General features: G+C 43.6%; 1 protein-coding gene across 1 annotated transcript in view; it reads left to right on the forward strand.

The window, feature by feature from the left end:
- snx29 (sorting nexin 29) overlaps nt 1-12427 on the forward strand; it is a 121726-nt gene extending 109299 nt beyond the window's left edge. The window contains exons 20-21 of the mRNA XM_041963129.1: nt 1584-1723; nt 10478-12427. Of these exons, the coding sequence (XP_041819063.1) occupies nt 1584-1723; nt 10478-10604 (267 nt within the window). The 3' untranslated portion in view covers nt 10605-12427. The remainder of the gene's footprint in view (nt 1-1583; nt 1724-10477) is intronic.
- The last annotated feature ends 278 nt before the right edge of the window (nt 12428-12705 follow it).

Below are 12705 nucleotides of genomic sequence, written 5' to 3' on the forward strand. Positions count from 1 at the left end.
GGTGGATTTTACATCAAAAGAGAAGCAGTAGTTTCAAAAACAGGAGAATTTTGGCCTCCTACAATAACTGTTTGTTCCAGTCCCAACCACCAGAGAGTAAAACAGAACGTTGCCCAGCCTTTGTTCTGAGCCTTGCTGGACACCGATTAGCCATGCTAGCACTGGCCATGTGGCTCTGTGCCTCTGCCTCCAGAGTCGTTCAGTGTGGGAAGTCTGAATGCTCAAATGGCTGATTTTTCCTCAATATCAACAACCAAATGTCAAAATAAACATATACTGAGGTGTGTTAATCTGCAGAAATGCATGCTTTTTATTGAGTGTGGAGCTTTGCTTGTCATGGGAGATATGGGATTTAGAGGCCCGGTCATTGGCAGCATTATGACCAATTCAAAAATGTTGTTGCTTTTGACTGCGAACATACAGTATTTGCACTGACAGAAGGAAAGCTCAGAGGGATCTGAGCTGAAATCACAGGGGACACCTACGCAGGATTTGATTGTGGCACAGAAACAAGACGTAATCATTCCACAGTCACAGGTCTTTAAGTCACAATATGGAACTTTTTGCCTGGAGGCAGCGTGTGTTTGCGGGACCCACCACGCTCCCTCCCTCTCACACCTCGCTACACGTCAGTCATCTTGATGAACTATGATGAACCACCCGAGGCTGTGGGAAGCAGCATCTGCACAGCCAACAACATTGAAGGAACTGGCAACACAACCACACTGTTTAGATAAAGCTATGATGATGTTCAATATGTTTCCGAACAGACTTTTTAGATTTTATATTGCCGTGCTTGCGTGACTTTCTTCTCACCAAGATAATTCGCTAAGATCTGGGAACAAAGTGCAGAAAAACACTTAGACGGTCAGACAGGTTTTAAATTATTTGGAGGAGAAAACAAAAGCAAATGTAAAACCAATGCCCCAATTGTCTGTCATTAACATCCATCAGAATTTGATTGACGTATTATCACCTTTTCAGCTAATGAACTAAACTTTTTTTTTTTTTTACAGACAATAGCCTACTTACACATCCAGCAAATACAAAGCTACATAGGCGTTTATTTACAATAGTCACTCACTTTTTTTTTTTTTTTTTAATCTCTGTTTTGGTCTCCACCAACTCCTGAGGGAAATATATGGCTTTTTAGTAGCTCCCTTCCCTTCACCAGCTAGTCAGTAGCTCTCTCTGTTGGCCAAGTAACGTATGGTGAATTTTTAAAGCTTTTTTTTTCTTAGCTGGAAACAGCTGCCTGTTGCATCTGAAAACTGATGGGAGCAGTGAGGGTGAACCAAAACAGTGAAGTTGTGGGCTGGAAAACCAAAACAATTAGCTTAAAGAGGCTTTAAAGCTCCATAGAGCAGAGGGGAGCTGCAGATTGGGTGATAATGCTTTTTGGGTTCATCACTTTGAGCGACCACTTTCTCATCCCACATGAAACCCACCGTCGATATAATGTGAAAAAAAGTTGCATGTTGCATCTTTAGCCTCAGCTTTTCCAACTCCATTTTATCTCTAACTAACCCATTCTTCACCCTCCTTCCCCGCTCTGTTTGCCTTCCCTCTCTCTCTGTCTGCAGGACGCCAAGTTTGTGGAGGAGAGGAGGAAGCAGCTGCAGGGCTACCTTCGCACGGTGATGAACAAACTGATCCAGACACTGCCAGAGTTCGCAGCCCGCCCCACCAAAGAGACCCTGCTGTCTCTGCTGCCTTTCTGCCTGTAAGTGGACGCATACAGCCGTTTTCTATACGGCATCTAAACCTTTGTGTGAGCGTGTGCATTTGTGTGCGTGGGTGAGAGCGATTCTGGGGGAAGGATGCCAACACAGGTGCAGGACTCCTGTCTGTGAAAGACTGATGCAGCGTTTCATAGATTTGAGCGGAGGAATCCAGACAGGAACAGTCAGGGCATGCGATGCAAGGAAATAAATCAGGGTATGGAAATATCTTTGTTACTTTATTTATTCATTCACAGCTTCAGATGGAGGTTTTGTGGTTGTGTTTTGGTCACAGCAAACTCAAATATAGTGGAATCTTCATTATTTACCTCTTAAAGAAATGCAAACCTGCCTTTTACTATTGCAGGAATCCCATTGTATGCTCACACAACATCTAAAAAGCAAAAACTGACAGTTTTCGGCAGTAGTTTATGCGTATTATACCAATTTAATCTACAAGATTTTCAGACAGAATAAGCTGCCAGGCCTGTTGTGGTAGTAGTTGTTACAAGATACAAACAGGGAGGATTAATGTCACTGAAAATGCCAAATCTCTTGTAAACAAACTTCACTCTCGCCCTGCGTTTTACACTCATACGCATATTCACACATACAGCGTATATGTGCTCTCACACGCACACATTCACACACAGACTAGCAAGTGTGAGAGCGCATGATGCCTCGGCTGCCCACCTACCTACCAGGCTACATCTGAAAACGAGATGTTCCAGTCATTTCCTGTCAATACTCACATCAGTTTCCACTTACTGCGATCATTCATCAAGTGTGACCCGTCACAACGTCTGACTGGAATATCCTCTCTGGAGACATCTGACTCATCGGGCTAAGGCAGCAACACAACTGACATACAGTAGATCGAGGCTCTTCACTTTGTGGCCTGATTTAAAGCCATTATGTGTAGAACTTTTATGCGATTGCAGTGATAGTAAATAAGTGATTTCATATGAATTCAAAGGATAAACTTCCAAATCCTTCTACCTATTGTGAGAACTGTCTAGGTAGAGCTCTGCATAATTATCCAAGATCATTCTGTAACCATGGCAACATGTTTGCACATTAGCATGTGATTGCAGGGATTTTCCCAGATACATCAGGAGGAAAAGAAGTTAAAGAGAGGTGTGCTGTTCTTTTGTCCTACTCCATATAGATACCTCTTCATCCTATTTCTGCCTGTTCTATATTATTTATGACATATGAGGTCTGGTGGCAATCTTGACTGAAAATGCTCATGATCAATAATTTCTTCATGAACTCACGAGAGAAGATCAGTTAACAAATAAGCTGCAGTAGAGTACAGCATGATCTGCTGTCAGCCGTGATGAGAGAAGTGCTCAGATCTTTACGTAAGTAGACGCAGTAGTGCTACAGTAAGTAAGTAGCATGAAAATATACTTAAAATACTTAAAGTAAAAGTAGTCATCATGCAGAATGGCCCTTTTCAGAATGATATATATATATTATATGATTGGATTATAACTATGGATGGATTAATGTGTGAGCACTACAGCGAGCCCCCCGTCAGGAGCCAGAAAAATATCATGCCCCACGATTTTTAGCAGTCATCACCAATGATAGGAGATGCAAAAGGATCCAAGTGGAATTGTAGTGGAATCACTGTCAGCACAATAGCATGAGCAAACTGTTGTTTATTTTCCCTCCATAAACCATATTCATTCATCGTAGTTTTCCTTGTACCCTGGTCATCCTGACCCCCAATGAATGAGTTACCTGTCAGTCCATGTGAGCTTTGATTCTTTTTGGTTCTTTTGTAAGAAGTCGGTTTGAACGTGAAACCAGTAGTAAACAGGAAAAACGTATCTGTCTTTTTCTTGGTCCGGACCAACTTAACCGGACTACAGATGTCAAAGTGACCGAAGACAGGAGCATATTGGCTCCGATGATTGATGATAGGAACAACAGTAGTGGAAACAGAGCTTTAAAGGCCCGGCACACCCTCACAGGTTTTATCAATAATTCTGGCTGATTAGACTTCTGTTCGGGTTGAAGCAGGGTGGAACTTTGCCGGGAGTAACTTGATTAATAGAAAATTTAAATAAATTTTATTCCAACGGCCACCAAACCAAGCAAGTATCAGTATAATAATTTAAGAAACAATAGTCTATATTGTGCACAAGTAGAGATAAATTCAAATTGAGAGGTTAGTCTCAAACGGCAGCAGTCCAGGAGAATCAGAGTACAACGCAGATCCCACGTAAACCTCCAAAGCACAGACTGCTCATTATTTAGTCTGCCCTGAGAGGCATAATAATCCTATCTGTCTTTCTCATATCTCCAAGCTGAAACATTTCTATTGCACGTCTTTGAATGGCATGAAATATTGCAGTGTCAAGCCAGCAAAGTCTGCCTGAGACTTCATCAAATTACTCTCTTCTGTTCTTGCTTCCCTGAAATATTGTTATGCAGAGTTTAATATGTCTTCATATGACGTACATCTACTCTTACACAGCTGCTGCATTTGTCTGGGATTGTGAATGCCTGCTTATGCGCCAGTTACTCATGACTTCTATCCCGGGAGCACAACAGGTTGACCATTAATGAACCGCAAAACAACAGGAGACGCTGGCCAAACTCTTGTCTTTGCTGCGAAAAGATGATGGAAGGAGTCAAAATGTTTTTGCCTGAGTGACCAAAAAGTCACTTTGGAAAAAGCTTAGCATTAAAGTTGAGATGATGCAACCGAGAAAGAACCACAGCAAGAGAGCCGATCTGTACATCACGTTAACAAGTTTGCACAGCAGCATCTTGAGCATAGCATGTTGCAGAGAGCCTGCAAACCTGTCTGCCTGTGATGAAACGTTACGGCGACGGCTGACGGAGAGTTGATAGTAAATGACTTTTACTTGCATATGTAGGTCTGTCTCTGCCTGCTGTGATCTGTGCTGACACCGGATTCTTACCGCCATGACTCAACGGAATTGCAGTTGACGCTGGATCAACTCCGATCAGCATGCCATAATATGCCTGGCTCATGTGTCTATGAATGCATGTGCAAAGACATACAGCACTCTCTAGTTTCTCTCCAATGTTGCTGTGAGGCCTGCCAGTGTTGTCATGATGTCTAATGGTTAAACATGATGTTTCTGTTTAATCTGGACTCCAGAACTGCCTGTTTGGCCCTGAAAGGAAACCATACATTGCCTCATTATATTGCAGCCATGACTGATCCCATTAGGAAAGAACTGAATACCATGAATTCTCAAATAGTGGCCAAGTCTCAAATAATAACCAGCACTAACAAGTGAAAGCCTGTCGCTAACATAAACTGGAGAAAAACACACCGAGGGGGTATAAACTAACTTTATCTAACAACAAGGGCAGACATGGTAAACTCAGCATAATGATCGTTTCCACAAGGTTAATGGACTAAACATCGGATCTGCTTTCTCAGATTCCTCACTGTTACGATGAACATTTCCGTATAACTGTGTACAGCTTACTGTCCTCTCCATGATGCCGCCACATTTTGTTTCTGGCAGATTTGTGACACAATGGCAAAGCCTACATGATGGCGGAGAGACTCAACTGCAGGATAACAGATGTTCTGGTGCTTTGAGAGAATTTGAAGCCAGCGGAGAGAGGAAATGACAGGAAGCAGTTTAGTGAGAAAGATGGAGACAGTGGAGGATGGAGGGAGAAAAAGCTGATAGAGGAGATGGAGGAAAGGGGGATGGGGGTTCAGCACTCCAGATCTCCTGCTGAGGCACTTGGTGCTCGAAGGCCAGATGGATCTCAGAACTCCTTAATGATGCTGCGCTGACCTAAACGCCTCATGAAAATAGGGTGTAGTAACCGTCAGTGTCATGAATTATTATTGTATTATTGTTATTTTCAGTGACAACATTCCTGTTACAAAGCCACAAAAACTTTCCTTTAAATATCCGCTTGAAGTAGAGTCATCTAAAAGCTTTAGTACATGCCAATCCTCTGGTGGGATTTTTTCATAATTAGCAGCTCAGATTGATGTGAGCTGGCTTTAGAAGACTTAGCTGGAAGGTTTCCCACTGCTTTGATTCAACTTAGCAGTAGTTTGACAAAGGCACTGACACCAGACGTTGCTATTTGATCACACTGATTTTTTACAGACAAGATATGAAGGTAAGAGTGGACTACATCTTCTATTCACAGGGTTTCAAATAGCTGCTTCAAGCGAAAATGATACCTGCTGTCGTGTGTAGTAGCATATAGCACCTTCTCACAATGCAGAGAAACCAATATTACGTGTTGAAATATGTATTTCTAACAGAAAATTCACAATAAAAATTTGGTGATCCTTTAAAGGATAACTTTCGTTTTTACAACCTGGACTTTATTTGTAGCATTAAATACGACCATTTAGACACCCAGACAACTTTGGTGGCATTTGGAGTCGTTTTGAAGAAATTAGCCCCAGAATAGCGGCGCGTATATCCGTATAATGCGAGTAATTGGGGCACCCGTGTGTAGCCTCTATAAACGCATAATCTGCGGCGAAACTCGTTCATATTCCAATATTTTGTCATGATATGCTGGTGCTATTCCCCTCTGAGCCCGTGGTGGCATGTTATCAACATCCAGTGTCTCTAGACAACTACTTCTGACGTGGATGACGTCATTTTCGAGCGCCGCGCACTGCGAGCAACCAGCCACAACACGGCTAACTCTGCGGCGGTCGGCTAGTTTAGCTGTAGTTTGCGACTGTTATTTTTCACAAAATGGATGAATATTTTTCCAACTCTGAGGTGGCAGACGATGACTTTGTTTACGACCATTTTGAGCCAGAGTACACGGACGAGGAGCTCGTTGAAAGGGGGACGCGGAGGCAGAGAGAGGAACAGCTGGCCAAACAACAACAAACGGCTGCGCGTCCACGAGTAGACGGTAACTGGTGGTGTTCTTGTGGACAATGTTCATCGATGACAACAGAGGAGGAATGCCTCTGTTGCTCAGAGTGGGACTTGCGGCCAGGAGATACGCGTCTGGATGTGTCAATAAATGTCTGTGTCACAACACTGGAGGATTTCCGCGCAATTATAAACTTCTGGCAAACAAAACCAAGGCAAATAAACAATCTATACGTGTGTAAGCTACTTACTCAATCGGAAGTTGCCCACTTGGTCCTGCAGGCTTTGGCTGGGTCTTCCAGTTCACTTTAGGGACACGAAAAAACGTCTCCACCACAGCCCGGTTTATCATTGCGCGGAAATCCTCCAGTGTTGTGATACAGACGTTTATTGACACATCCTCCTCTGTTGTCATCGATGAACATTGTCCACAAGAACACCACCAGTTACCGTCTACTCGTGGACGCGCAGCCGTTTGTTGTTGTTTGGCCAACTGTTCCTCTCTCTGCCTCCTCGTCCCCTTTCAACGAGCTCCTCGTCCGTGTACTGTAGCTCAAAACGGTGAAGACGTCCATCGCAAACAAAGCCATCGTCTGCCACCTCAGAGTCGGAAAAATATTCATCCATTTTGTGAAAAATAACAGTCGCAAACTACAGCTAAACTAGCCGACCGCCGCAGAGTTAGCCGTGTTGTGGCTGGTTGCTCGCAGCGCGCGGCGCTCGAAAATGACGTCATCCACGTCAGAAGTAGTTGTCTAGAGACACTGGATGTTGATAACATGCCACCACGGGCTCAGAGGGGAATAGCACCAGCACATCGTAACAAAATATTGGAATATGAACGAGTTTCGCCGCAGATTATGCGTTTATAGAGGCTACGCACGGGTGCCCCAATTACTCGCATTATACGGATATACGCGCCGCTATTCTGGGGCTAATTTCTTCAAAACGACTCCAAATGCCACCAAAGTTGTCTGGGTGTCTAAATGGTCGTATTTAATGCTACAAATAAAGTCCAGGTTGTAAAAAACGAAAGTTATCCTTTAACTTTTCATCTAGCGCCATCATCAATTCAAACTTTTAATTTGTCCAGCACCAAACATCTGCAAAACTAATGACATTCCGTCAGCCCCAGCTACTGTTTGTGTTTAGTGCTAATTAGCAAATGTGAACATGCTAACATGCTAAATTTAGATGGTGACCATGGTAAAATATTATACCTGCTAATCATCAGCATGTTAGCATTGTGACAATGTTAGAATGCTGCTTTTAGCACTTAGCCCAAAGCACCGCTGGCCTAAATCACGGCTGTCTTAGTCTTGTTTTAATGATGATGACCAACATTAGGTCATCATTAACCCACTTTTTTATTCTTTATTTAACACTAATGTTTGAATTATACTTAAATAACAGTCCTGAAGTCCTGCAGTGTTGTGCTTGATGGCCAGCACACTTTGTGCCTCTCCACACTTGCGTTGGAATTGCATGCTACCGTTTTCCTCACCTGTTTGGGCCAGTGACGTGGTCACACCTCTCCCGTCGTATGCAGCTCGACCTCGACACGTTCATGGTTCACTCAGAACCCAAAGTACACACTCAGTCTGAGTTCTGGCTTTATTGACCTGCTCCGTCAGAACAAAGTGTTGCAGACCTTTGTCTCACTGTCCGAGGAGTTTGTGGCAGTTTGACGTCACAGTGACGATGGAACCTGTCGTTGTTGTGACCTGAGACAATTTATCTGCGTCCAGCTAAGCACATGCATGTTGGCTTGCTGTGTGTGTGTTTGTGCGTGTGTGTGTGAGGGAAAGGAAGGAACTACACAGGGAATAGCACTGCACTGCACCCCGCCTTCTGCTGTTAGACAATCAATTTGATGCGTACATGTGTATCTGTACCCGTGTAGTCCTATTACACTACTTTGCAGTCAAATTATGAATATTACAATAGTCCCCGGCAAAGTTATTCTGCACAAGTCAATATCATGTCCAAATGGGGGACAAGCACATACTGAGAGTCAGAGAAAAAAAATCTATAAGCCTAATTAATTTAGCACATTTAGCTACTTTACCCAGTTTGGTATGAATAAATGAGATGGCTTGCAGTTTCAGCTCTGCATGCTGCCCCCAATTTAGTATGATTTTTGCTGATATAACTCCCCATCGCAGCAATGCTTGGCCAGCCCTGGTCAAATTCAGATTTTGTGACTGCACATGATTGAGCTTTCCTGGTGTGCTGGAGATATCGGAATAAGTGGCACTAGCGCCACTGCTTAATGTACATTTTGTGCCGGAGGAAAAGGAATAACGTTCACCATATTAACAACGTTGGGGCTGTCCTCAGATTGGCTGTTCACACCGTCCCCCTGAGCTGTTTGATCTCGATGGTTACGACAGGGACACTTTGCAGCCATGCATTTTTCATACCTAAGTTTGAATCTCAACTTGTGCGCTGTAACTGTCTCTTCCATGTCTCAGCCTACTTTAACATGACAGAGCCTCTCTGCCCTCTTACTGTGCTGCTTTTTTAGGCCCTGCTGCCTCACATACAAGCATATGGCTCGCAGCGACACTTTTAGCCAAAGCACCTCACCACGAGTGCAGTTATTTTTAGCGCGTGTTGTCCGAGTGGGAATCAAACTCCTAACACAGGACCACCCGGATGTCCCAGATAACCGTAATCACAGCTCTGCAGCAGCTGGGGTGTGTTATTAAAGAGGCCAGTTGGACATCAGCAGGGAAATGTGCTCTGCCTCATCACCGTTTTGAATATTTTTTGCAAATCCCGTTGTCAAAGAAGCACTTGAACTCACCGCTCCTATTGTAGAATCACTGCGGCGGGTGAGAGGTCGCCGTCTTGGGGCTGAAATGCTTCAGAAGAATTCAACGAGAAGGCGGGCGTTCAGTCTCTCTGCTTTTCATTTCCTTCCTTTGACAAGTGCCTCTCATTCATCCTCACGGTTATCAGATAAGACCGGGGATCAGGGGTTCACGTGTTGTGAAGATGGTTGTCAGGGTAACTAGGGCAATGATGTCATCAAGTGGCCAAGATTATTTCCTCCTGAGTAATGAGAGGCCTAAACATCACGATAAGATCAGAAATCACTATAATTTGATTCCTGGTGTCACAAATATCGGCTTCCGCTGGCGAGGGCAGGAATCATTAGGTTTCTAGATGTAGAAAAACAATAAAAGGTACTGAAGGACAAAAACATGGCAGTAGCCATCCAGGACAATTCATTCCTTATGACTATGTCAAGTTAAAAGTTTGGAGGGTGGTGTCATGTGGGTGGCTTTCCACACACAAAACATAAGAGAAAACGTTACAGAATAAAAGAAACGCCTTTCTTGTGTAGCCCATCCACTGTGCAGAAACCGCTCCTGGTATCAGAGTTTAGGCCGCGTTAGCCGCTCTGTCCTGAAATTAACACCAGCAGCGTTACTCATGATAGTGTCCATCTTTTACAGGATGATTCAGCTGTAAACATTCAAAAATCTGGATTTTCAACCAACTCGTGGCGCTAACGTTAGCTTTGTTAGCCAGCTAGTTACAGCAGATTAAATCAGTTGTCATTTCAGTCATGTGGTAATGGTCACCAATGGGAGACAAACAATGAAGTAGATGCATTTACGTTTTTGCTGCTCTCTGTTAGCCTTTAATGTAGAATAACTGACATTCATCTTATTTGCTTTGTGAAAGCTTCTCCATTTGCTGTTTTGACAAATGTTGTGAATTCCAAGAAAATGTCCTCTGGCAGAAGAGAAATGATGCATTTAAATCTCCAGATGCAGCATCAGTGGTTTGTTTGAATAATAAACTTGATATTAAACTCCTCCAGATGTTCAGTTAAAGTCCGTGGCTCTTTTCTCCCCCCTCCTCCTGTTTCCTCTCACCCAGAGACACGCCCCAAGCCAACGATGGTGGAGCCAAGACGCCCCGGTCCAAAACGTCATCCCGCTTCCCCAGACTGGGCCGCAGCCGCAACCAGGAGGCCAGACCTGAACCCCAGAGTGGCGACCTCTAATCCCAGAGCCTTTGAACTAACAATCCCTCGCTGTAGAGGCTGAAGACGATGACCTGTGTCCACCCTGGACGTGACACACAGGATCAGAGTGTGCGATGACATTAAGGGCGTCTAACGGACCTTGAAACCTTACAGGAAAACTCAGCCTCAGCTGAGGAGGGGAGGTGGATGCGTTCACATGGCAGGTCTCTCTAGGAGATATGTAAATGTTTCTGTTCATTGCCTGGCTGAGTAAAGGATAAATGACTCCCCTGAGGCTGCCTATCGATGGACCCAATCATACAGTACCTCTTACCTCACTGAGAGACCAAAAGACTCTCTGTAAGCTGCACATGAACTAGTATAGACTGCTCTCTGATCTCAAACACAATGAGATGATGAGGACGTGTTTTTTTTTTTCTTACTCTGCTCAGTTTTGTAGTGAAAGTGCATCATGGTCACAGTGCCTACAGTGTTTTGTAGCTGCTTTCCTGCTCGGGGTGGGAACGGTGTGTAGAGAGGTGACAACGGGGTAGATTAAAGTACTCTTCTGGGAAATGAACACTGTTTTTCAGCTAATGTGTCAGCATTACTGTGCCATTACTTTTTAGACGACGATGATAGCCGTGCCTGACGTGGACCACCGGCAATGGGCCTCCTTCCGTTGTGTTATCATCATGGCTTTCACAGATAAATATGTTTTTTTAGTTCCACGTAAAGATTAAGGGAGAAGCACCACTGATAAAACCAAAATCTCTAAGGGACTGTATGAAAATGTTTGGGGTGGGGAGGTGGGCTGAATCTTGACCCTCCTCAGCATTATTAACAGTTTCTTTGGCCCCCTCCCCTTGACTTAGTATAAAACTGCAATGCCATTAAAATAAAGAGATACTAAATAAAAGGCTAAACTTGATCAGCCAAGTGACCAAATGCTGAACTCTATAAATATATTAAAATTTTTATAAATTCTCTACCAACTGTCCCTTCAGTGAAAAAACAAAACAGACATTACCCTCCGCCTTTTCTGACACCCCCCTGATAAATTCATAACGATTTTTGAGCACAAAGGAGGAGAAACCTTATTTTACTATTAAAATTGAGGGGAGAGCTGTGTTTTCACTAGTGTCCCTTAAATAAGGGTCTTTATCAAAGTTTGGCTGGCCGTACGGAAAAAATCAATGTTTAAAGATTGTTTAACTAATGTGTCTTAGCAGGATTTAATGCAGCGTTACGTCGCAAATGAATGTTTAACGATGACTAAACACTTGAAGAAAAGCTGCTCGTTAGAGTGCAAGGAAAGGGCTGCAGAGCATCAAGTGTGTGTAAAACAGAAGCTCATGCATATGTATGTCCTACCCAAGAGTAGTCAGAGACTATGTTCAAACGAGGAGTGATTGTGTTTGAAGGGTTTCCGAAAACTTGAATCAAAGGGTCGGCTCGCAAGACGGCAAACACTGTTCACTGTCTATGAGAGGAGGCGAACAAACAAGGCTTGTGGGTTTTAATTAAGTTGTTATTCTTACACAAACGTGACCCTCACAAGTATCCAACTACTGGTAAACACCGCACAGTGTTGTTAGCAGATTCTCACAGGGACGCTGTCAAATAAAGGTATTTTATGAGAGTCTCTCTGTGGTCAACATGTGGCGAGTTGGCCAGTAACACATCAGCATGGGGAAGAAAAGAAGATTTTTAAAGAGATTATTTCACACGTTGACTTTCTTTTTTCTCAGTCTGACACAAGGCGCTGCTGTTGCTTCCAGTCGAGAACATGTAACGTCAACATGGATTCTGTCATTGTTTTTATTAAAGACGGTCCTCTGCTGTGACGCAGTGAAACTGGACAATTGGTGATATTTTAAGTGTAGCACTGCCTTGTATGCATTGGAAAAAAAAAATCAGCCCACGGCATCATACCATTTCCTGGACTGCTGAGGAACAACACTGTCACATGGTCTCTGCATTATAACAAGTAGCCTTTTCATAGGCATCTCTTTTACAGCGAAGGGTGGGGTCAGTGTGTCTCTGGGACCTGGTGAGTCTCTTCTCTGCACAAATATCCATGCACATTAGAGATTTTGACAACTAGCAGCGCCATGAAGTGATGCTCATACGTGTGCAT

The sequence above is a fragment of the Chelmon rostratus genome, chromosome 21, assembly GCF_017976325.1.
Source record: "Chelmon rostratus isolate fCheRos1 chromosome 21, fCheRos1.pri, whole genome shotgun sequence".
Taxonomy (NCBI): domain Eukaryota; kingdom Metazoa; phylum Chordata; class Actinopteri; order Chaetodontiformes; family Chaetodontidae; genus Chelmon; species Chelmon rostratus.